The sequence below is a fragment of the Scophthalmus maximus genome, chromosome 18 (genome assembly GCF_022379125.1).
Source record: "Scophthalmus maximus strain ysfricsl-2021 chromosome 18, ASM2237912v1, whole genome shotgun sequence".
Classification (NCBI taxonomy): Eukaryota; Metazoa; Chordata; class Actinopteri; order Pleuronectiformes; family Scophthalmidae; genus Scophthalmus; species Scophthalmus maximus.
The window spans coordinates 10,679,245-10,702,195 of record NC_061532.1 but is presented as its reverse complement, the minus strand read 5'-3'; the positions used below and the strand labels follow the sequence as shown (position 1 = coordinate 10,702,195).

General features: G+C 42.8%; 1 protein-coding gene across 1 annotated transcript; it reads left to right on the top strand.

Moving 5' to 3' along the window:
* The first annotated feature begins 9 nt into the window (after positions 1 to 9).
* Positions 10 to 22,199, top strand: snx17 (sorting nexin 17). Its single transcript, XM_035616663.2, has 16 exons — positions 10 to 334; positions 763 to 885; positions 4,810 to 4,884; positions 6,588 to 6,705; positions 8,381 to 8,445; positions 10,201 to 10,311; positions 10,857 to 10,947; positions 13,171 to 13,258; positions 15,929 to 15,998; positions 16,561 to 16,653; positions 16,952 to 17,155; positions 19,036 to 19,164; positions 19,365 to 19,442; positions 19,667 to 19,741; positions 19,851 to 19,892; positions 19,976 to 22,199. The coding sequence occupies exons 2-16, from the start codon at positions 826 to 828 to the stop codon at positions 20,093 to 20,095; spliced, it is 1,419 nt and encodes a 472-aa protein (XP_035472556.1). The 5' UTR covers positions 10 to 334; positions 763 to 825; the 3' UTR covers positions 20,096 to 22,199.
* The last annotated feature ends 752 nt before the right edge of the window (positions 22,200 to 22,951 follow it).

Genomic DNA, 22,951 nt, shown 5'->3' with positions numbered 1-22,951 from the left:
TGCCTCTTGATGGGCCACCAGATACACCGAGCACAGGATGGCTCGACTCCGCCGCCACATCGACCGCATCCGCGTTTGTCTGTGACACACATATCTCCGTGTTTATCTCACTGTGTTCTCCGTCGAGTTTTCGCCAGCACATGTAGGAGACAGATACAAGCAACAAGTGTAACCGCCCCCCCCCCCCCCCTCCCTCATATGTCGGAAGGCTTGTCGTCCCTGCGGCTCTACGGCGCGCGGTGCGGGGGTTGTCTGCAGGAGCCGACTGCACCTCTTCTCCCCAACTTCGTCTGGTTCGCGCCAGTGGAACCGAGTTCCGTGTGAATCTCTGACAGTGAGTGTTTTGGTTGTGCTTGTTTTAAAGTTGTCACCAACTACTGTAAAAGTAGCCGGAGGGGAAGAAGAGGAAGGAGAAAGCCGAGGGGACGAGTCAACTCCAGCTCTGAAGGTGTAATCACTTCACACTTTGCCAACATGGCTGCTGCCGCCGCCGCCGCGCGGACGACGGGGAGGAAAGTTCAACACTGACGTGGGAGAAGTTGTTTGGTTTTTTCATGCGATCGCCAGCTTGTTTGTGATAGTCAAAGTGGTCCGCAGCCTCGCCCCCCCCCCGGACTCACGACCCAGTGGATGAACCGCGTTGAGCCTCCTCCTCCTCCGTAGTCGACCACCGACCGTCACTGCAGCAGTGTGGACTTCGTGGGGTGAAACATCTTCTTCCTCTTCTTCTTCTTCTTCTTCTTCTTCTCCTCCATCGCGAAGAAGCTGCCGAGGCGTTCGAGGACTTGTCGTCTGGCTGCGGGAGGCTGAGAGAAAACATTAAAGATGCATTTCTCCATACCCGAAACTGAGGTTCGTTCGGGAGAAAATGGATCAACCTTTGTGGTGAGCACGATCATCTGCGTTGTGTTTGTTGTTGTTGTTGTTGTTGTTGTTTACCCGCTTTCGACTCGTGTTAAAAACGCAGGGTTCCAGTTCCGGGGGGCTAGTGTCAACGCAGCACGAGTTTGTTTCTGTGTTTACTGTTAGGAACGGTCCAAGCAGATCCTTTATGACAGTGAACGCAGCACGAACAAGTGATGTATCAGCGCACGCAGAAAATAACAATCAGCTTTATCTTCAAAATGCTGATTCGTGTCACATACATTTAATACGGTTACATAGTCTAGGTAAGTGACTTCGATTTTCATGATAACATCAAAACATAATTCAGTTAAGTGAAAGTGCTAGTTGTTTTTTTCTTCAAGTGAATATGACAAGCTATGGACTCACTATAATGATGTGATGTATCTACCAACATCACCCCCCCCCCCTTGCCTCCATCACGATTTCAACATGTATCTGACATTGACTTATATATCTAACATTGTACATGTGGCCTGCTGTATGTCTCAAACTGTCATGTCATGTGACTTGTCAAAGCGATCAGAGGGGACTTGAGTGTGGCCCGGTCTCTGATGCCTCACCTTGGGCACAACAGAGTCCCCTTTGTCTGAAGGATTTGTGTCCGCACCTCAGGTTCGCCTTCGTGATTTTGCGATCCTTCTTGTCATGTACTGTAGAGAAGAAAAAAATATGCAGCCAACTTTGCGCAGGCTATAATGGTGTGTTTACTCTCTGTCAATCTATTCTGTTTCTTGTTGTCTTTAAAAGTTGCCTCGCAGCCAATGTAGAGCACTTTGAATTGCAACTGCATTGTGTTGGGAAGTTGCTAGAGCTCGCGTTGACTTGACACAGTGGCAGACGTTCACTGTGGTGTCAAGAGGGATATGATTCACGGGGGTTGGTCAAGGACAGCCGGCGTGAACTAGCATCGTAGATATAAACCATTTGAAGCTTGTGTGGATGTGATTTCCTCATAAACCATGAACATGAGCCAAAGACAAAGTCAGGATATGTGTGTGCTAATGTTTGACTGATGATTTAGACAACAATTATACAACAGCGCTGGTGTGAATTTGTCCTTTAACATGTCTAAACTTTCCATGAACAGAAGTCATCATGTAGCGAGGGACTGGCTCTGGCTCAGGTTTAATTCTTGTCACTTTGGAATCTGATATGAACCAACACCACAACAACAACCATTGTAGTATAGAATATTATATCTATTGTCTTTGTTTGGAAAAAACAACAACTTTTGGTATCAGATGCTCTCTAGAAGATCACAGTTACTCTCACACATTCATCAGATGCTTTGAAATAACATCTGGTTTCCATGTGAAATCCCATTGGCTTTTCTCTCAATGTCACACACTCAAGAAATGAGTGTTTTGCATCTTGACTCCATGTGCCTCATGGCTGGGGGGGGGGGGAGTATTTGAATACGTGCTCATTGTCACTGTTGCACAATCATGTTCAAAATGAGCTTTGGACACGAACTCACGAATACTTTGACTGGAGAAGTGGTGGAATGTTAGCCTATTATCCGCTATCAGCAGCCTATCCGTTATTTCCCTTCCACATTGTTCCGTAAACGCCCTCCTGTTGCTGCTGGAAGTCAGTGTGTGTCTGATCTTAGTATTTCATGTGCCACCTCTACCTGGCTGAGCACTTTTTCTTTTTTATCCTGTGCTGCATTGGCAACTTTAAAGCGATGGCTTTTCACCTCTCTCAGCTGGCAGTCCTGTGACTGTCATCGTGACCTTCCTGTTACCAGCCCTCAGGAAGGGACTTTGCTTGATTATAATGCTGAGAAATGTGTTGTGTACCTTGGAACCAGTAGGCCACAGAAATCTGCCGAGTTTGCACAGGGCCTTTTAGAATAACAAAGGGCTGCAGTTTTTTTTGTTTTTGTTTTGTTTTTTTAAATATGGAGCTGCTCCTGTGCAAGCACAGATGAATCTTTATTTTTGAGTGTCAACAACTTCCTGTCTTTTAAGTAAACTTGCCTTATCTTCCTCTGGTTCACATGGTGTTTACTGTACGTGTTTGTGAGTGTGTAAAAGAGAGATAGGCCGCGGTGCCACTGTAAGTGATGGTCACTCATTTACTTTGGGTGAGGAACATATTAGGACTTTTCTTTATGGTTTTGGAACCTGTGAGAGTCATTTGGTAGTGAGAAATATTTCAATAATTACATTTTTAATTTTGTCTAGCAAAAAACGGATAGATTCCTAGGATTCCTCACATGCACCACATGTGAAAAGAAGTTGGCTGCAGGGCTGCTGGAAATTGGCAGTGATGAAAAGAGTAACATCTGCCCACTGACCCCGAACTACAACTTTATTTAAAAAGACAGTTACTGCAAGTCGCCAAGTTTTGATCACAGTCACATCGTTGATTGGTCCAAAACATAAGCAATGTTTTTATCCCCGTATGGTCTTCAGGTCGCAAACATTTTGACAATGATTTGACGTTACTTGTAAATCTTCCATCGAGTCAAATGTGTCTGACCTGACGAACATCTGATTGGGACCAAATTAAACCGTCATGGTTTAGAGTTCAACAACAGATCATAGATTATGTTCCCAGTAAGTCATGCACCCTGTTAAACTGTTCCTGAGTTTAACTGATAGTAATTCACCAAAAAATGTGGGTAATTTCATTTTGCGTTATCAAACGGAGCCCAGACATTCTGCATACCGATTCTTCCTTCCTGCCTAGATAACTGCCTACATGCACATTTTCAGTTCATCCATTGGCCTTCATCCAAACCTTTCTAGCCTTCCTCTTTCACTCTACATGTTTTGATTTTATTGTTTGTTTTACCTTTGCTATTTTTGTTTTCCTATTCAGATGGCTTGTGCAACTCTACATTGTGGTCAGGAGTCTTTGTCTTTTGGTTTGGCTGAAGTCTTTAACGTGTTAAATATTAATATTCATTGAAAAAACACGGGGGAGGAGATTAAAGCACTGACAGTTAGTGCCATGACACCCAAACAGGAAATGTCCTCCAAAAATGTACAGATTGCACTTCTTCTCATCCCTGGTCAAAGCTGTATTGCACCACAATGGATACTGACACATTTCTCAGCAGCCTTTTATTTAAAAAAATCACCAACAAAACTTTTTTAGGTACTCGTCCCTATCATCCCATATCTTCATATGTCGTGTAATTGTTTTTTCAGGAATTGGTAGCCACCCACTGGTTGTTTTTAATCACAACATGACCCAAGCCATTAGCAGAGTTCTTGTCTGTGCTGGAAAAGTTTCGGTGTCATGTTGTTGAGCCATTTTTCCTCCTTAAAACAAATGAAGGCAGTTTTATTGTTTAGAGTGGCAGGATTGAAACAGACTTGTGGTATGTTGTGAAAAACTCTGTGTTCTTTTACAGTTCAAGGGGTGTTTGAGTTTTGTTAGTAAGCCTGTAGTTGTGTAAACTTAAGTGTTTCTTTTTCCACTGATGGCATAACTGAAGTATCACTTTGTTATTCATGTGGTTTAGTATCATTCCCAACTCTTAATAAGACGTCTGACATGAAAAATATAAAATTAACTTTCTGCGATAAACTCCAAACGTGTCTGCAAGCTGATATTTGGATTGCCAATTCCAAACGGTGGCTTTTTGGAGGAGTATCCAGTGGAAGCTCCTGTAAAAACAAACAAAGGGTTTCTCAGAGAAGGGATTAATGATTCCCCATGTGATTATTATTATTATTTTTTTAACTTTTGTTTTTGTTATCTTCTGAATAAGGCAAGGGGCCTCGGTTGTGCTGCAGGTTTTTGAGTGGATGGTGTATTGTATTTTGACATTTTCATATCTGCGAAGTTGTTTTAGATGGATTGCGACGGGCATTTAAAGTTCTGTCTCAGCAGACTGTCAGACCTTGACATCCTCACATTTTAATTGCTTCCCACTGTTTCACACAGGCCTACAACATCCATGTCAACGGGGTCCTGCACTGTCGGGTACGCTACAGTCAGCTTCTCGGCCTCCATGAACAGGTAAGGATCAACTAGCAATGACAACGTATACCCATTGCTGTCAGTGTGCGTTAGACGTGAAGAGGACCGAACGCTGTCCAAATACCACCCCATCCACCCAGCGTGCCCTTTCCCTCGTCTTTGTGTCATGCAGTCGATAAGCCAGCCTCCCGTCACTTTGAGTCACGGCCATCATGGCTTGAAGTCTAGTGCTGTTGTCCCTCCCAGAGTTCAAACCATGACATATAACCGGGCAGTATTTTTTTGGTTTAGAGGTTGTAGGGGGGTGGGCGGCATGGAAGGAATGTTCTTGGCCTTCCTTTCTTTTCACCTGCTGGGAAAAAAGGAACTTAATCTGAAAAAGAAATGTTGTTGGACGGTGTTCAGTTGCCTGGTCTGAAGCAATTTCGCTCCCTGCCTCAGCGAAACATTACACAGAGCCAGAGCTGGTTGTTATAGCTGCTATTAAGCATCTACTTGATTTTTTTGTAGTGCAGTGGTTGAAAATAAACATAGTCTTCAAATTGCTTATCTGCTATGTGCTAAATGTTATGTTGAGGTACATGCCTTTTTAATATATATTTAATTTTTATTTGTTTGACCTCCTGTGAGCGCTGAGTTGTAAAAATGTTCGCCACAGCAGGAAAAACCCTATAGAAATGCCAGGTTGTCCCGTTTTTACACATTAATAAGTAAGCAGGCGAGGGCTGAACTTCACTCTCTCCATCCTCAAGTCTGCGTTATGCGGTCTCGACAGTTGCCGTTGCCTGGCAACAGGGTGTGGGGAAGACACACTCGAATCCTCAAGCAGCCAACCCAAAGGGGCTTCCTGTGGCGGACGCATGACCCCAAAACATTCTGGTGATTGCGGTGCTCACACTCTTGAGAACATTTGAGTGTTGAAAGCCTCCCTTGGTTTCTCTTCTGTACAGATTTGTAACAAGCTGCTGCTGCGTGAGCTCAGATTCATTGCAGATGTAGCAGACTGTAACCTGTGCTCAGTGTCTGCTCAGGGAGCTGATTTGTATGTGTAGCCAGTGCTGCCTCTGGCGTACTGAAAATACCAAAGGGCAGTAGGTTGAGGTGAAAATCACCTCTCTTCCTCTGGTGCCCACTGTGGCCTGCCTCCGTCGTACCATATGTGCAGGAACTGGTTGTTTTAACAAAGAGAAAAATTCCATGAATTCCTAATGATGAGTGTGATGTACAGCGTTTGCCCCCCAGCAAGATACAGGCTATAAAGAAACTAAATAGGATGTTGATTCTAGATTTGTGAGGTCCTGCTCAGTTCAAAGCTACCGGCTTTTAGATGGTTTCAAAATTGGAAGAAATGAGTCAAGAAGCTGGAAGACAAAGTAAACTTGGAATGACTAGACACTCAGGCTTCCAGATGTCTGTGTGTGTGTGCGTGTGTTATGCACGGAAACTTCACCAGCTACTGGTTCAAACAGGGCTTAAAATAAACCTGTGATTCATCTCAAAAAGCATGAATGTACCTCTCAGAAAAGTAAACCCATGACTCTTTAATTCAGGAGACTGCCACTCTAATAGGTTTAATCATATAAACCCACATATCAGCTTTTACAGATTTTCAGAGTTTAATTTGAAAAACAATGAATTTAGCCACCTGACTCTTCTCAGATACTGTCAGGAGCAGAACAATACAGGTTGTATAGCCCTCAATACTGTGACCTTGGTTCTCAACTTGTGTTTTGCACTAACAGATAAAGAAAGAATATGGAAGCAATGTGGTGCCTGCCTTCCCCCCAAAGAAGATCTTCACACTGACTCCTGCTGAGGTGGAACAGAGACGGGAACAGCTGGAGAAATACATGCAGGCTGGTAAGTTACTCATGCCGATAGGACTTTTTCATGCCTCGTATTGCATTTCACCTAATTCCTGGCTGAATTTAAATTCCAGCTACAATGTGGTGGGTTTTTTTTTGTGTCTGTGTTTAAATGAGACACAATCCTTCTTTGTTTTGGGGGTTCACATATCCCTACAATTTCCTCGAAACGTTTGCTTCTCCACAACAATCACAAGTATGACTTGGCTCCGTGTCTGTGGGGAATCTCGCCGTACACTGGTCTTCTCATGCCACATAAAAGCACAAAAGTGTTTCATGAAAGAAATTATGATCTGAGCACAGAGTCAGCCAGGACACTGAGCCAAAGCCTCGCTAGATGGAGTTATGCTGACACACCTGAGAGAAGAAAAAAAAAGATCCCTTAGATTTTCAAACCTGGAAGGGTTTTAAAAGTTTTATGGGTTTGGGATCATCTAGCAATGTGCACTTCGTCCAGGCAAGCTTAACTTTTCTCTTAGTGAAAAACAGAATGTCATAAACAAGGATGTTTATTTTTGTTGCATTTAAAGCAGCAGTGAAGAGAGAGAGAGAGAGATATATATATATATATATATATATATATATATATATATATATATATATATATATAGTAAATATGCCTCATGACAGTTTTTTAAGGCTTATTTTTCAAACCTTATATCATGATAAAGAAACCAACTAGTTTCATAGGCCAGTTGGGGAGGTTTTCAACATATTGTCAAGATTTTATAAACAGGTCGTTGTTGAGCTTTCTGCATATACACACACACACACACACACACACACACACACACACACAAATAAGTGGAACTGGCAGCATTGCAGAGGGTTTGTTTTAATCCTCAAGCACTGGCAGTTACAGCAGAACAAGGAAGCGTTGTTTCGAGTGTGTATTTGCTCATAGTCTGGGAGCATACGCACACACACACACGGTGTTCTTGGCTACAAGTTCGTTTGGTTACATCATGACTTTCTGCATAGTTATGGAAAAAAGAACTGCCACAAATACAATCTGCTCTGACGCAGATGGCTCACACGACTTTCACAGTTGGTCAAAGGGGTTAGACTAATTTTTAAAAAGGACAATGGAGTGCAGGCTGAAACACACACACACACACCCACACACACACACGTGCACAGTCAACTTGTGGTCATACAGGCGTATCAAGCAGATAATTAAAATGCACTGCTCTGCAACTCAATAGAAAACATAATGCATGAACAAAAGAGAGTTGTTTGTAGTCTCTTTTATTTAACAGATCTGGGAACTACATTATGTTGACACTGTTTTTTGATCCTGTGCCAGATAAGTTGCTGCAGGTTTTACTGACCTCCCTTCATAAACAGTTTTGCCTGATAAGCTGAATTGCCCTGACAAATGTCTTGGCCGGTCAAACCCATTTCACAGGAAGCAAAAGCAAATGGCATGATAAGTGGAACATTTTTGAAGAATTGGGAAATTGCTCCGCCCAAGGAGGTTTCTGTTAACATAACATCCACTCAAAAAAAACCCCTCAACTAATTGCTGAGTTATCAAATTCAAAACAAACATATCTCTATCTCTAACTTCCGCTGCTGCTTTCTCTGACCTGTCAACTGATTTTGTAATCCGGTGGCATTTTTTTTCTAATTTCCTGTTGATTTCTTTTTTCTTTTTTTCTTTTTTACAGTACGTCAGGATCCCTTGCTCGGAGCCAGTGAGATGTTCAACAGCTTCCTAAGGAAAGCACAACAGGTTGGTGGCTTATTGTGTCTGACCTGCATCCGGCCGTTGTCTGTTGGTCAACAGGCCTGTGAGGAGGCAGGGCGTGCTCCTTGAACCAAAAAGCTGATGCAGTGATTTCTGCCCAGCTAGTAATTACTTTTGGCATCGTGGTGTAGTGAGGTAGCCGTACTATTCTCAACGCGTGTTGCAGTTTGTTGCACCTAATCTTGGATTGTGTCGTCTCTACTTTTTTTCCCCGACCTGTCAGATTAGGTTTTTGTGTGCATACAGAAATCTGTGAAAATATTACATCAGACAGAAAACTGAGGGGCAAATCCACCCTTTTTGCCAGATACAGTGATATAGTTTCATGGTGTGTGGGCGCTGAATCCTTGTGAACCATTATATCGTGAACAAAAAAAAAAGGAAAAGTGAGCCACCTAATGATTCATCCCCACGACATTTGCCAAAAAGCTCTTTCTGCAGACCTAATGCAAGTGAAGTATATGCTGCAGTTGACGGTGCTGTAATAACACAAGCCCATGGTGTGTCGTGATGAATCAGAAAGGAGTAAGTCAATTACTTATCCAGATACCGGGGGTTGATTCGTCATCATTCAAGCTGGGACCTGTGTTGCCAGGAAGGCTGAAAATCCAATAACCTTCACGGACAGACTCATCCGTCTGCAGCCACGTCACACCCATTCTGCTTCTCCTTCTCCGTCTTCCTCTTTCATAAGGCTGTGTGTTTGTCTCCCACCGCCCCCCCCCACAGCCCCTTACAATGTGCACTGCGAGGATAGCAGGTTCAGAAAAGTAGATGAGTTACCACCAAGCGTTGTCATTTCATCTGCACCTTTAGTGGCAGGGACGTACTTGGAGAGACCCCCCTCCCGCTGAGGAAACAGGGAAGATAAGAGATGATGTAGCAGAGGTGGTGATAGACTGCCTAAGGATAGGATAGGTTCAGTTGAGGCCTGATCAGAAAAACAAACACAGCAGCACTTAATGAATGCAGCTCCTTTTAATTTCTGTGCGAACTGTAAAATAAACGCATGGGACTAATGCTGCAATATTTAGTATATTAATTAGCTGATTTTCAGAAAATTAATCTGCAACTAATTTGTCAATTGAATAATCGTTTTTTTAAGTCAAAAATTCTTTGTCAAAAGTTTCTTGTCCCAGCACCTAAATGTGAATATTTTCTCTTTTTCCTATTTTTCTATGACACTTGAGTGAATATATTTGGGTTTTGGACTGTTAGTGGGACAAGACATCACTTTGGGCTCTGAGAAACTGGATCACCACCTTTCCTGACACTGTATAAGGTGATAAATCGGAGACTTCGCCGTGTGGACTTCAAGTTGGACAAGTTGAATATAGAAGTTGTAATTGCAGATGGCTAAAACATTGATACGGCCTCAGTGTCTGCCTTGTCAGACCTGTTGGCTGCATAAAAATAATCCTCACTAAGTAGCCAAGTGTTTGTTTTTGTAACTCCCCCATCTGGCTCAAATCGTAAGTATTTTACTTGTGTTGCTCAAATAGAATTGACCTTCCCAGGCCATATTTATTGTTTAACATTTGAACACGTGGATAAACTTGAAATGATGCAGCTGCATTCATTTTTTATTTTAGTGGCAAAAAACCAAAACACTTGTGACACAGTGTAAATGTTTGATGGTAGCTTGTATGGCTTGTTTTTGCCACCCATGTGACTTTTGCTCTGTCATTGACTGATAGGAATGAAAACATGTATCTTGTTATACTCCGTGTCCTTCCACAGGAGACGCAGCAGATTCCCACAGAAGACGTTTCTCTAGATATCTGCCTCTCCAACGGTCAGAAGGTCACGGTCAACATTCTGACCTCCGATCAGACGGAGGATGTCCTTGATGTAAGTGTCGGGAGTAATTGTTCTGTTAAAGAGCACATATACACACCGTTTTCACCCAGTCGCCAACTCTATACTTGTTATAGTAAAATTCTTCATTTGACGAATATTGAGTCAGATTACAAATTAATAATCCTCATTAATAGGACATCATATTATGATAACATTTACAGCTGGAAGTTGTTTGATGCAGTGTGAATAATTCTGCAAGATGTCTTGATAAGTTTAACCATCATCTGAGGCCTTGAAGGGGTTTTTACTGTTATCAACCTCTGCAGTTTTTGTGTCTGTTTAACTGGAAGCATTTGATCTCTGCTGTTTATAGCATTGCTGACACATTTTTGCTCACATTTGTAGCAATTGTGTCACAGGACATTAAAACCAGGTCAAAGAAGAATGAGAAGAAGCGATAAGTTGATGTTTTTTGTCCGCGTTGTCACAGAGGAAAAGGTATCCTTCTATGTAAGAATGCAAGGTGATGATGGAAAATTTAGAAGAAGGCATTAATAATCTCTCTCTCTCTCTCTCTCTCTCTGGTCTCTCTGCAGGCTGTTGCAACAAAGCTGGACCTCCCAGACGACCTTGTTGGTTATTTCAGCCTCTTCCTCATTCGTGACGGTGTGGATGGAGGTTTAACATGTGAGTTTCAACATCAGACCTTAAAAATAATCAAGGGTTGTAGTGAAAAAAAATTTGGTAATCATTTAAAATTTGAATTTTTCTCTATTAGTATTACTTTTAAAAAGTATTCTACATATAATGTCCTTAAAGTTAAAACTAGTTAATCCATTTTAAGAGCTGCAGCTTTTAAAGAAAAAGAAGAAAAAAAAATGCTAATGCTGAAAACCATCAAATGACTGATGTTGTTGATTAAAGCAGACCAAAAGTTCAGTACACTTTGTTCTTCGATAAAGGAGTTTACATTTACATTCTTTTATCAGGTCAGCCAGGGAGCATTCTCAGAAGAAGCACACACACACACACACACACACACACACACACACACACACACACACACACAGACCTTGGAGAATTTACTCTAACAAATGGAGAAACTAGGAAAATAGGATTTGGGATTAAAGGCTAAAACTTGTGTTAAGCTTCGCTTTAGAATAATTTTGTGATAAACCAAAGGAAGTTATGCACTGCAGTCATGCTCCTGATTTTAGTTTTTTTTTTTTACTCCAAATCTCCCACAATGAAGTGTCGAGAACTCACATCATCTGTCTTGCTGTTTGGAGATATACTGCAATTTGATTAAAAAAAAAGAAGAACTGCATCTTCCCCCTGAGAAGGTGGAGCTGTTATTTGCTCGGAAGCAGAGTGAGAGTCGGACTCGACGCGTTTGTTGACTGGCCCATGTAGAACATGTGTGCAGTGTTTAGAGCGTCCACACCAGGCCGTGTGCAGTGAGTTCAGGTTGAGTATGTACATTGTTGTGTGTTGAAGTTCTGATATCCTACACGCACACTAGCTTAAACTCCATGCAGATGGATGGCATACTGTAAAAATATGTTATTTTTTGGATTGGGTAAATATGATGCAAATATGTCTACGGTCAGAGAAGCTGCCATGCATCACTTAAACCATTTAATCAAACTGCTGCAAATGTGGTTGGGATTCAACATAACTCTATATTAGTAGGATATTTTTTAATTGTTCGAAATTCACTTAAATGTTCAATTCCTATCATTGTGTTAACATCATTTTCTATGATCCCTCACTTGATTGTGTGCAGATACAGAATAACTGTATCCCCATGGTCAAGCTGAAAACCATGCCAGGTGAACTTGGAAGAATCTTCAAATATTGGAGTTATGTTGTGTATTCCTGGCACAGTTTAAATCCGACAGTCTGACTGGTATGAAAGAGAAGGGCTGTGTGTTAAATATAACTCAACTACTAGAATAAATGCGACGCGGCAGGCTGTGGATCAAACGGAACTGGTGGTGGTGGGAGTATTGACATAACATGATGGCTAGAAGAACTCAATTCCTCACTGACAGGCAGCAAGTTTCCCAGAAACGAAAGTGTGTGTGTGTGTGTGTGTGTGTGTGTGTGTGTGTGTGTGTGTGTGTGTGTGTGTGTGTGTGTGTGTGTGTGTGTGTGTGTGTGTGTGTGTGTGTGTGTGTGTGTGTGTGTGTGTGTGTGTGTGTGTGTGTGTGTGTGTGTGTGTGTGTGTGAATCAATATATGCTGGAAAAATATGCAAAGACGTGTCAAGAGGACCAGTGTGTGGCTTGATACAGTGGTGTTGTTGCTTTTCTTTTTGTTGTGTAGTTTCCCATCCACAATTTATTTTTTTCCCAAGAAATGTTTTCGAACATTTTAGGCATTCAGTTTGTATGTCTTATTTTTATTTTTGCAAAGTAGCCAGCAGTGTTTCTGCTACATGTACATGGCATCTCTACCCATAACAAGAGCGTGAACAAAATTCTACCAGCCTAATGGCAAACTGAAGCGCTCTTCAGTCATTGGACATGTAGTGTATTGAGAAAACCCAGCAGCAACATGCACCTGAGAGATTTCCTTTACTCTCCTTAGGGAACAGGCAGGGATGAAAACAGCTGCAGATTATGGACACACACACAAGCAAACACAAACAAACACAAACAAACAAACAAACACACACACACACACACACACACACGCACACACACACACACACACACACACACACACACACACACACACACACAGACAGTGTTACTCTGCTGGGACCTGTCCAGATGGAATCTTCCCATCAAACCTGATTGTTTATTGTTGGCATCATTATCCAAACGTCCTTGGGACTTTAGCTGCACTTGTTCCTTACTCTCTCTCTCTCTTTCTTTGTGTATGTTTTCCTGTGTCTCCCTCTCAGTTGTAAGGAAGCTGCAGGAGTTCGAGCTGCCCTACGTATCCATCACCAGCTTGCGGAGCTCTGAATTTCACATACTCCTACGGAAAAGGTACCCACCACCACCCGCTCACATCAGGACTTTCAGGAATTGCATTCTCTCCTCCACGTCTACTGCAGTCATAGCTCCGATACACCTTTCCGAGTAATCGTGTTCTTAATCATCTCATCCTGCAATGAAGTGAGGTCGGAGGTTTCAGTTTTTAGTTCGCTGTACACACAGTACTGTACATAAATGGTGAGGCACTCAGTTCTCTTGTTTCGTTCTGTTTGGTTTCCCATTTTCATTCCTTATCTGCAGTAAAGCACTTGTTCTTAATGTGTGAGAACAGCGGTTTGTCTAACGACAGGCGTCTTGTCCAGCATCACCATCTTCTACAACATGACAGTTAATCTGGACAAGAGTCCTGAGTCATTTGTCAGGAGAGTAGTTACCGTGAGCAGACACACGGTGCATCCGACAGTCGGGGATTAGACAGGGTCATAATTCTGACATCGCTGCTGAATGGAGCTGGACATTAAAATGTATTTTAAAGTACTTTAAACTATGAATCCCTCTCCTCTATAAAGGTATAATAACAATCATCAACAACCATAGGCGTCCAAGCAGAAGTTAAATTACGCAATCAGCCGACAGTGGAGTATTTTAAGATTGAAGGAGGAAACTACCCACCCTGTTTGAAAAAAACAAACCCTTTCTTTTTTTACACTTCAGCATTAAGCAATAACCAACAGTTCATCTTAAACTTTATGCCCCTCTAACAGCAGAGCTAACGTGATGTATTGTTTTACAATACTTCCTTTGGTTTTACAGAAAATCCTCTGGCTCTCGTCAGTTTATGTTTATTTGATCTTTTCTGAAAACAGTTGAACAGTGTAGCTTTGTCTGCTCGGGGAGGGGGGGGTCAGAGAAATGAGCTTCTGTCATCGAGAGCTGCATTTCACAAAACAATACATAAACGCTTCTTGGTCCAGAGCGGATCTATCTGGATCGGCCAGCCGAGCAAATTCTGTGCCTGGAAAATGGTGATGCAACTTCCCCCCTCTAGAATGAAGCCAGTGGCTTCTCCCCTCTACAGCACAACTCCCGCATGTCTTTTTCTTTCGTCACCCTGCCCCCTGCCGACTGAGGTACACAGGATGTTTACTTTCTTTTGGCCTCAAGGAGAAGTCTTAGTCCTCCTGACCTAGTTTCACTGTGGAGTGTGGCGCAGCGAGCGAGGGGAAGGATGAATGTGGAGCTAAACGAGTGGAGGTGGAGGTGCGGGGAAAAACAGACCCCCAGTGTATGACATCCCGGGGAGTTCTCCAAAGCATTTACGACATGAAAACTGGAATGTGAATTGTATTGCAGGTTTTTTTGTAGGTCAACAGCTTTATGCACTTGTATAGTTATACAATTCAAAATGTACGTTTTAAATGCCAGCCTGTATGTCTCAGCATGGGCTGTCAGTCCACTTTGAATTGCTACTAAAGCTGCATGAAAAAACACTCACTCATATTCACAGTGTGATTCCACTTCTCATTCCCTTCCTCCCCTCCTCCTCCTCCTCCTCCTCCTCCTCTCACTCTGCCTTTTTTCCCCTCGCTCCTTGCTTTGAATTTCTGATGTGACAAGGGAGCACGCTTCATGCCACTTGAACACTGACACCCCCTGCGTCATGCTGCAATCACAACATGTTAAATTTTACACTTGTACTTAAGTGTTGGAAGACGTGAATGCAACGAGAAGCATAAAAAACAGCAGGACAGTGGATAAAAGATTCCGTGCTTGGCTAACTTGGATGATAATAATCATAACCTGAGGTATGAAACCAGTTTCACACTCAGAAGTGAAGTATCTTTACTTACACATAATATGGTCTTTCCTAAGATGTTTTCAGACATGAACTTCGGAGAATGTCTGCAGCGTTGCGTCCGGACATTTGATTGTCCAAGGGGGGGGGGGGCGCGTTCACAATAATAATTTCCAGAGCATTCTGAACAGCAGGAGGCTCCGATAACTCCGCTGTGGAAAGCATAGTTTTTTTATTTACAGTCATCAACTCGCCCCCTCTCGCTCGCTGCGAATCCTCCAGAGATTCTCCTGCCGCATTCTCACATTTGCTCATTTGGACATTCCCTGGAGATCACACCAAGCAACTGGCCGCAGGAACATCTGCAGAGATTTATGTTCTCGCGTATAGCCCCTCTGGAGGAGTTCAGGACAAAGTCCAAACTTCAGTGCACGTCTGAAATCTGCTGCTCTAATTTCCCGTGTGGTCGCGAACTGTTAAATGGGAATACTTTTTGTTTTTTCATCACGCTCTGCTCCTCGAGCGGCCTTCCAGCACTCGCACATCAGCAGCACACAGCGACCCACATCACCACGAATGATTTTTTAGAGAAACTGAAAGATAAATTGCTTCTTTATGGGTAAATACAATTCTAATGCCTCTTAACCTACATTAACAATTTAAAAAAAATGCTTTGTCACAAAGGCTTTTTTTTCTCTCTACACAATGTAGTGTTGATTTGTATGCAGACAGTTATAGGAGATGAAATACTTGGTGGCAAATATAGCCAGATATGATAGCAAATGGGTTTCAGGTTTTCTTTAAGCCTCTACAAAAACTCCCCCTTACAAATTGGCAATAGCGGCTGTGCCACAGTTGCTAATTCTGATTTATGTTTGGATATTGATTTGTAGAAACTGACAGTTGATGCCTTTTTCTTTCTGCAGCTACTGGGACATGGCGTACGACAGTGATGTGATGGACAACAGAGTTGGCCTGAATTTGCTATATGCCCAGGTAAGATTTCAACACATAGGTGAAGCAGCTGCGGCAGTGATCCTAAAAATACCTTTCTGAAAATTAAGTTTAGCAGTAGATGTGAAACCGAACACAAATTGAGTTTTTTATCGAGCTGACATGGAGAAAACGACATCAAACAACTGCTACATCGCTTCTGTCCGTCCCCAGCATCCATCCATTATCTGATGTCTGCTTGTTTCGACTTTGCAACACCTTGAATCCTGTTGCTCCATTTGATCCTCGGTCCCTTTTTCCGCTACAGAGGTGATCTGTTGTATTAAGCATTTTTGGAGCGGATAGTTTGATTAAAATCTGGAACCGCTGAGTGTCGCCTCTGTTTAGCAGAGAGAACGTTTTTAAAAGCCAAAGGAAAATAAATAGCGTTTGCAAACATGTGCGCTCGTGCATGTTTTTGTGTAATTATTTCCTGACCTGTGCTGTTTACATGAAAGGCTCGGGGTGTGATTACTCCCACGTGTACCAAAGGATAAAACAAAGCGCTGCTTTATTCTGCTCGGAAGAAAGACGAAGTTGAGTTCTCGTGTTTCTGCTTCACCAGACAGTGGCCGACATTGAGCGAGGCTGGATACTCGTCAACAAAGACCAGCACCGGCAGCTCAAATCGCTGCAGGACAAAGGCTCCAAGAAAGAGGTGAGCAAGGGATTCGTCTACGTCACTCTTCCTGGACAGTGTCTGACTTGATACTCCAGCTGAAGCTCAGAAACATCTTTGTCCGAGAACAAATCCGTAGACCACAGAGAATTCGGCCTCGAGTGCATTCTGTTATGAAATTAGCCTAGTTTTTAACCCCATGATATGAATTTTTAATCACATCAATCCAGTGGAGATTTTAAACTTTATTCCACAGGGATTAGACAGACGGAATTTTTTTTTTTTAAATTCTTTTAGCAAAGTCAGTCTCCTAAAATTGTTTTGTTATTCTCTCCAGTTTATCCATCTAGGTCAGACGCTCAAATATTATGGCTACATCAAGTTCGACCCGTGTATTACCGACTTCCCCGAGAAGGGCTGCCAGGTCATCGTCAGCGCCGGCAACAACGAGCTCAACTTCCACGTCAAGCTGCCCAACGAACAGATGAAGGAGGGGAGCTTCAAGGTCACGCGCATGAGGTGTTGGCGAGTCACGTCTTCTGTGAGTGGCATCGTGTTTGTGAGGTCGAGTGCATTCGCCTTCAGGAAATGTTTTGTGTGTCCCCGAAGCTCTGAAATAATCAAACTGATATCCCTGCACATTATGATGAGACTGCGACTTGGCAGAGTGGAGTTGCACCAGATTTGGCTCCGTCCCGTCTCACAGTAACAGGGGTCCGCGTGCTTCCAAATCCGCCAGTCTGTTAACAAACCCCCTCCCTCGCCACCGCGCCACTGACAAATGTCTTTCGCCTCGCCAAGCACTAGTTTTTACTCCCACTGCTTTGCTAAAAGTGCTGATCTCCTCGCCATCCATTTTCATCAGTCCAAATTACCCAAACACGCAGCCCACACAAGGACAACAGCGCTTTATTGATCCAGCAGCAGCCTTTGTTTGAACTGATTATTGTCCTTTGGCGAGGAGGGAATCTGATGGCGTGCAGTCTGAGGAGGCGCCTACAGCCAAATGCTCTGCATACAGCCATATGGAGCAAACAACTTTACTTTTAAGTAATTTGATAAATTAAAAAGATTTTAAGGGAAAGGAAAAACAGAGAGGTGCAGTTTAATGTTCAACATATGATAATACTGGTTACGCGGGTCCCAAACGAGAGAGTCCTTGGGCAGGTTTGAGTTGTTTTTAAGTCTGATTTGCACGATTTAAGGCAGGTCGGAATCGATTATCTTCGTGCTTGACAGACATAAACTTATTGTTTCCCACTGGATAGAAGGGTCCTTGATTTCAGTTCAATGTGCATATGTTTCTGCTTTCACCCAGTTAGTGTTTTAAAAAAAAAGAGACTGTTCCTCTAAAAGCTGAAGCTTCACTTCCGTGTATCGCCCAGAAAAAGCATCGCACGCCACATTGTTTTAGCCAGAGATTGACAAGACCAGAGACGCCGGTCAACGGCTCACTTGTGTATCGCAATTTGTGTCCGAGCAGCAGTTATCACGCGCATCAGAGAGAGTTGCTTTAATGATTCTCTCAAAGTAAAATTGCACGGGGCCGTGGACACACTGCAACACGTCTAAAATTAAAAATGCACGTTGGCTCGTCTGAGTGCAGACTGAGCCCCCACGTGCTGTCCAGCGGGGTGATTAATTCCTCGGCTCATTCTCGAAGGTCACAGTCATTTTAATGAGCCCCTTCCTTTCAAACCAACTATTCCAAACATCTTGTGTGGAGCAGCACGGCACCCCCCCCCCCCCCCCCCCCCCCCCCCCCCCGCTCCTCATAGCCCGACCCGGAAGAACACAAATCAACAGTTAGCGTTATGTTCTCTGTGCGCCAGGGGGACGATGCAGATAGTTTCAAGCCGAGAGGAAACAGTTTCAGTGAAGAGCACCGGCTTCATAAATGAAGAAAGAAAGAACGAAGGCTCGTCTCCGGGGAGCCACGCGCGTCACTTGGCTTCACGGATCCTTTCGAGGGCATTTGAAACTCCGCATTAGTGCATTTCCCCAGTTTTTTTCTTTGCACCAGTGTTAATCTTTTAGCACGCGCAGGCCTAAGATTTGGCTGCTCGTCATTTGCGATGCAGCAAGAAGAAGCAGAAATATAAGATAGGAGATGTGATTTTAGCTGCTTACATGTACATGAGCCTCCAGTCGTGGAGCAGCAGAGCGAGTTTCCTCCTTAAGAATGTCAGTTCGATGTTGGTGAAGAAATATGGAAATATCGTTTCTGTTTCATACACTCTACATACAAGAAGGCAAATTTAACTTGAAGGCTGAAGGAGAAACATCCACAAGGTGGTTAACGATAAGTTCCAGCAGTTGAGCTTTATTGCATGTTCAGTAGATGATAATGACGACGATGGCGAAACCTGACAAATTTAATAAAGAATAAAAATCTCCTTTTTTTTTTGTCTAACACTGCAGCAAGTCCCAATAGCCAACGGTACGACCAATCCCTGCAGCTCCGCCAAGTGCGAGGTGAAGCTGGAGCTGGCCTTCGAGTATCTGATGAGCAAGGACCGCCTCCAGTGGGTCACCATCACCAGTCAACAGGTAAAGAGGTCACTGACCTCTGACCTTTCGTCACCGTCGGGGGCCAGTGTGGAGGCAACGAGAATCCAACTGAATTGTGATTGTGTTTAAGTGTGAACACGGCATTTTGTCCCTGTGTATATTTAAGCTCTCAAAAATCAATTTGGTAAAATACTGCGACAATAATCCATAATTTACTGACTTTCACTCTGTGATTTCAGGCTATCATGATGAGTATCTGCCTTCAGTCTATGGTGGACGAGTTAATGGTGAAGAAGTCAGGCGGCAGCATAAAAAAGGTTTGTGTCCAAAAAGATCCTTTTGAATTTGTTTGAGTCTATTGCTTTTATCTGGAAGTGATATCGCTCGACTCTATTTCCCACCTCTTGTGTAAGAAAACACATTTTTTTTGTAACTGTTTGTTTTTTTGTTTTTGTTGATTGTGGAGATGAGAAGTTATTGGATTAAAATGTCAAGGAAAAGCTAATAGTTATTATTTTCATCCTTGACCTCCTTGTGGCAGATGCTGAGGAAAAGACACAACGGCTCCATCCACCAGACGGACAGTCAGCATGCTGTGAAATCTCCCCCTCTGCTGGTGAGAAACAGAAGAGCATGACACAAGTAGTTTTTTCATTTTAACTTGAAGATCAGGTACATTTTATTCTGTATGTTTTCTATTTTCTTTTTCTTTCTTTTTACTGCAGGAGTCCCCTGACCAGAACCGTGAACAAATCGTCAAACTGTCTGTGAGTATATTTTTGTCTTCTTGAACTTAAGAATGACGTGAAACCGTTCCATTGTTAACTGTGGTCTCGATTCTTCCGTTCAGACCAAGCTGAGCTCGGTGTCCCTCCGAGGGATCAGCGCCTCCAACTCGGCAAACGACATCAGTGGCAACGATTTCCACGGCAACTATGCTTTCGAGGGAATCGGAGATGACGACCTGTAACCTTCTCCTCCTCCTCCCCCTTCTTCATCCCACTGTCAACAACTGGGATGACAGAAGATCACGAGCTGAGCTGAGCCGAGCCGAGCAGAGCCGAGCGAACCACACACTTGTCCCATTCTGCAAGATTGTAGCTTCTTCCTGGAGAAATCGCTGCCTTAAGCTCTCGTTTAATCGTTGACAGTGTCCTTTCTTTTAAAGAACTTACGTCTAAAAGCTCATTTTTAAATTTGCATTCAGGTCACACAATCATCACATTCAATCGGAAGTTCGACCATATTACAGTAGACTTGTGGCGACACGCAGCAGACGGCATGTAAAACTGCAGGTACATAAAAAACCGGAGATCTTCTGCTTCGGTTTCATTCACGTGGATTTCGTCGACGGCATGTGCAAAGTTGTTGAGGTGCTGTACCACCACGCTAAATTAATATATTATAAGATTACACGGAGAAAAACCTGCTACATCCTGGATTCTTCCCCCAGCGGCTGCATGATCCTTTTCAACCAGAGAGCCAAATGTTCAGTTTAGACCTGGCACTAGTGATGTTACAACAGAACCAGATGTGGACGACGAGTCCAGCCAATGTGTTGAAACTGATCTCAAAGACTGTCGACTACTCGTGTGTACGATCATCGGTTGGCTTGGCTACGAACCAAAGTGTCATATTTTTATACTGTCAGTGATCCTCTGTGTGCCGTCGCCATTCGTGTGCCGAGTCGGTAAATATCTTAGCAAAGACACAGGCGGTGGTTTTTTTTTTTTCAGCTTACGTTTTAGGCACAGTCACTCACGCTGCCTTCAGAAGTCGTCTGATGCCTTAACTTTGACTTTTTGTTATTTTCGCCTCGTGGATTTCTTCTCGTCGTTCAATGCGGCGCTGGCTCAAACGTCACGATCAGCGTCGGCCCGGCGTTCCTTAGAATCTTGCAGAACTTGATCGATGGTTGATTTGGCCGAGCTGCTTGCACTTTGCCGAACCCATCGTTTTTTGCACAGTATTACAGGTGGAGATGAATGTTTTCGAGTGGACGCTTGAGCATGACTTTAAACATTGCGTGGAGATTTTATTTTTTTCCCGAGGGGCCTCCATAAATCCATCTGTGATTTAAATTTTTTTTATTTTAAAGCAATTTCTTTTTTTATTTCAAAGGTTTCTCATTAATGCCAAATTATAGTTTACTAAAGCATTTTGCACAAAATAAACACAAAATTATGACAATGTCACTTTTTATATCATGTACATGCAATTTAAGTATTCTGAACATTTACTAATATCTTTTATCATCATAGCTTATTGTAATCGAATAAATCAAATGTAATCTAAGCTGTATAGAACAAAAAGTTTAAATGGACTAACATTTATCATTGTTTACATACTGTTTTTAGGGGACTTTCTTTAGGGGTGTGTTTACAAATTTTTGCGTCTGATTTTCATTGTCTTGTTCTTCGTCTGGGCTTCACTTCATTCTAATTCGTACGTTCATCGTGCCAATCATCTCAGAGGATTTAGTCCAGAAAAATAAGGTGCTTGGGTGAAGTGGCTGATGTGATCACAATTGCTGGAGTGAGTAACGTCTATGGAGGGTCGGGCGACAAAACAAACATATCCAACAGTTTTAAAAGTCTTGTCTTTTCCATATTTTATATGTGGCTTCAGTTATTTTTAAAAATCTGCCTGTCGCCGTGTTTCGAAGCCTCTAGATGTAAATCGATGCCAACTGGTCAGCAGCTTTACTGGTAGCCACAACTGTAAACAAAATGTTCTCAATATAAAATGTCTCGTGCTTTCACTGCTGTGCTTCTTTGTTCCTCAGTCGTATTTTTTCAGTAGAGGGATGTGTGGACACCGGTCGTCTTTATTTTCTCAATTCCTGTCTCAATACCAAGTACGCGGAAACTGCGAGGTCCTTGGCTGCTCAATGTGTAGGTGCCAAATCACACGTTAAGTGCATTAACGTCTCATCACTTATTAAACTTAAATGTCAAATTCCATGAAGATTGTATCGATTCATTCTGCTTACTCATTCTGATTCGAGTGGTGAGGGCGGTGGCAAAGTGTTTGGTCTTGTTTGTCATGATGCTCAAATAAATTGTGAAATGCGACGACCTCGTCACGTTCAGTTGTCAGTTAATGGCCCGATTGAGTCATTTCTTCATCACTGCTCTGCATCACTCCCACGTTTGTTGTTTACAGCAGCAGCTGTTGTCCGCTGCCAAGTGAAGTGTCAAGAATCTTACTCGGTGCAGAGCGACCGCGTGCTGCAGCGTCAACAGGCGTCACAATTTGACACATTACAGCTTGGAGGGTTGAGTTCTGTGTCGCTGCTTCAGTTTCTCGTGAGTCACCGACACAATTCATTTCGATTATTTAAGGATTAAGTCAAAATGGCAAGAATAAAGTCGGACTAAATCCAAGGATAAGTTTCTTTATATTTTGCATATTGACAAAGTCAAGATTATAGTCCATCTTTAAAGAACATATCAAACTGCCTCTACAAAATGGCTTGTGTAGATGAATGGATTAAAACTGTCAGAAACAATTTTGGTAACAAGGAAGTTCTTTCTCCTCTAGCACAAGAACACTGTGTGGTGATCAGTATCAGGACTGTTCAGAGATTTGTGGCAATAACTGCCTCTGTTCAGGAGAATGAATGAACCAGCGGAGTTGACTTCATTCTCCACGTTTCAACTTCATTCTCTAATGCAAAATTAAATATATTTCACCATGCCTGGCCCCAATATACAAACAATTGCAGCCGCTCAACACAGTAATATTTAAAAGTTAACGTGACAATGCTTAAACTAGATGAACTGTATGTGCCGGTGTGAAGAAGAAAAAAAAAAAAGTCACAGAC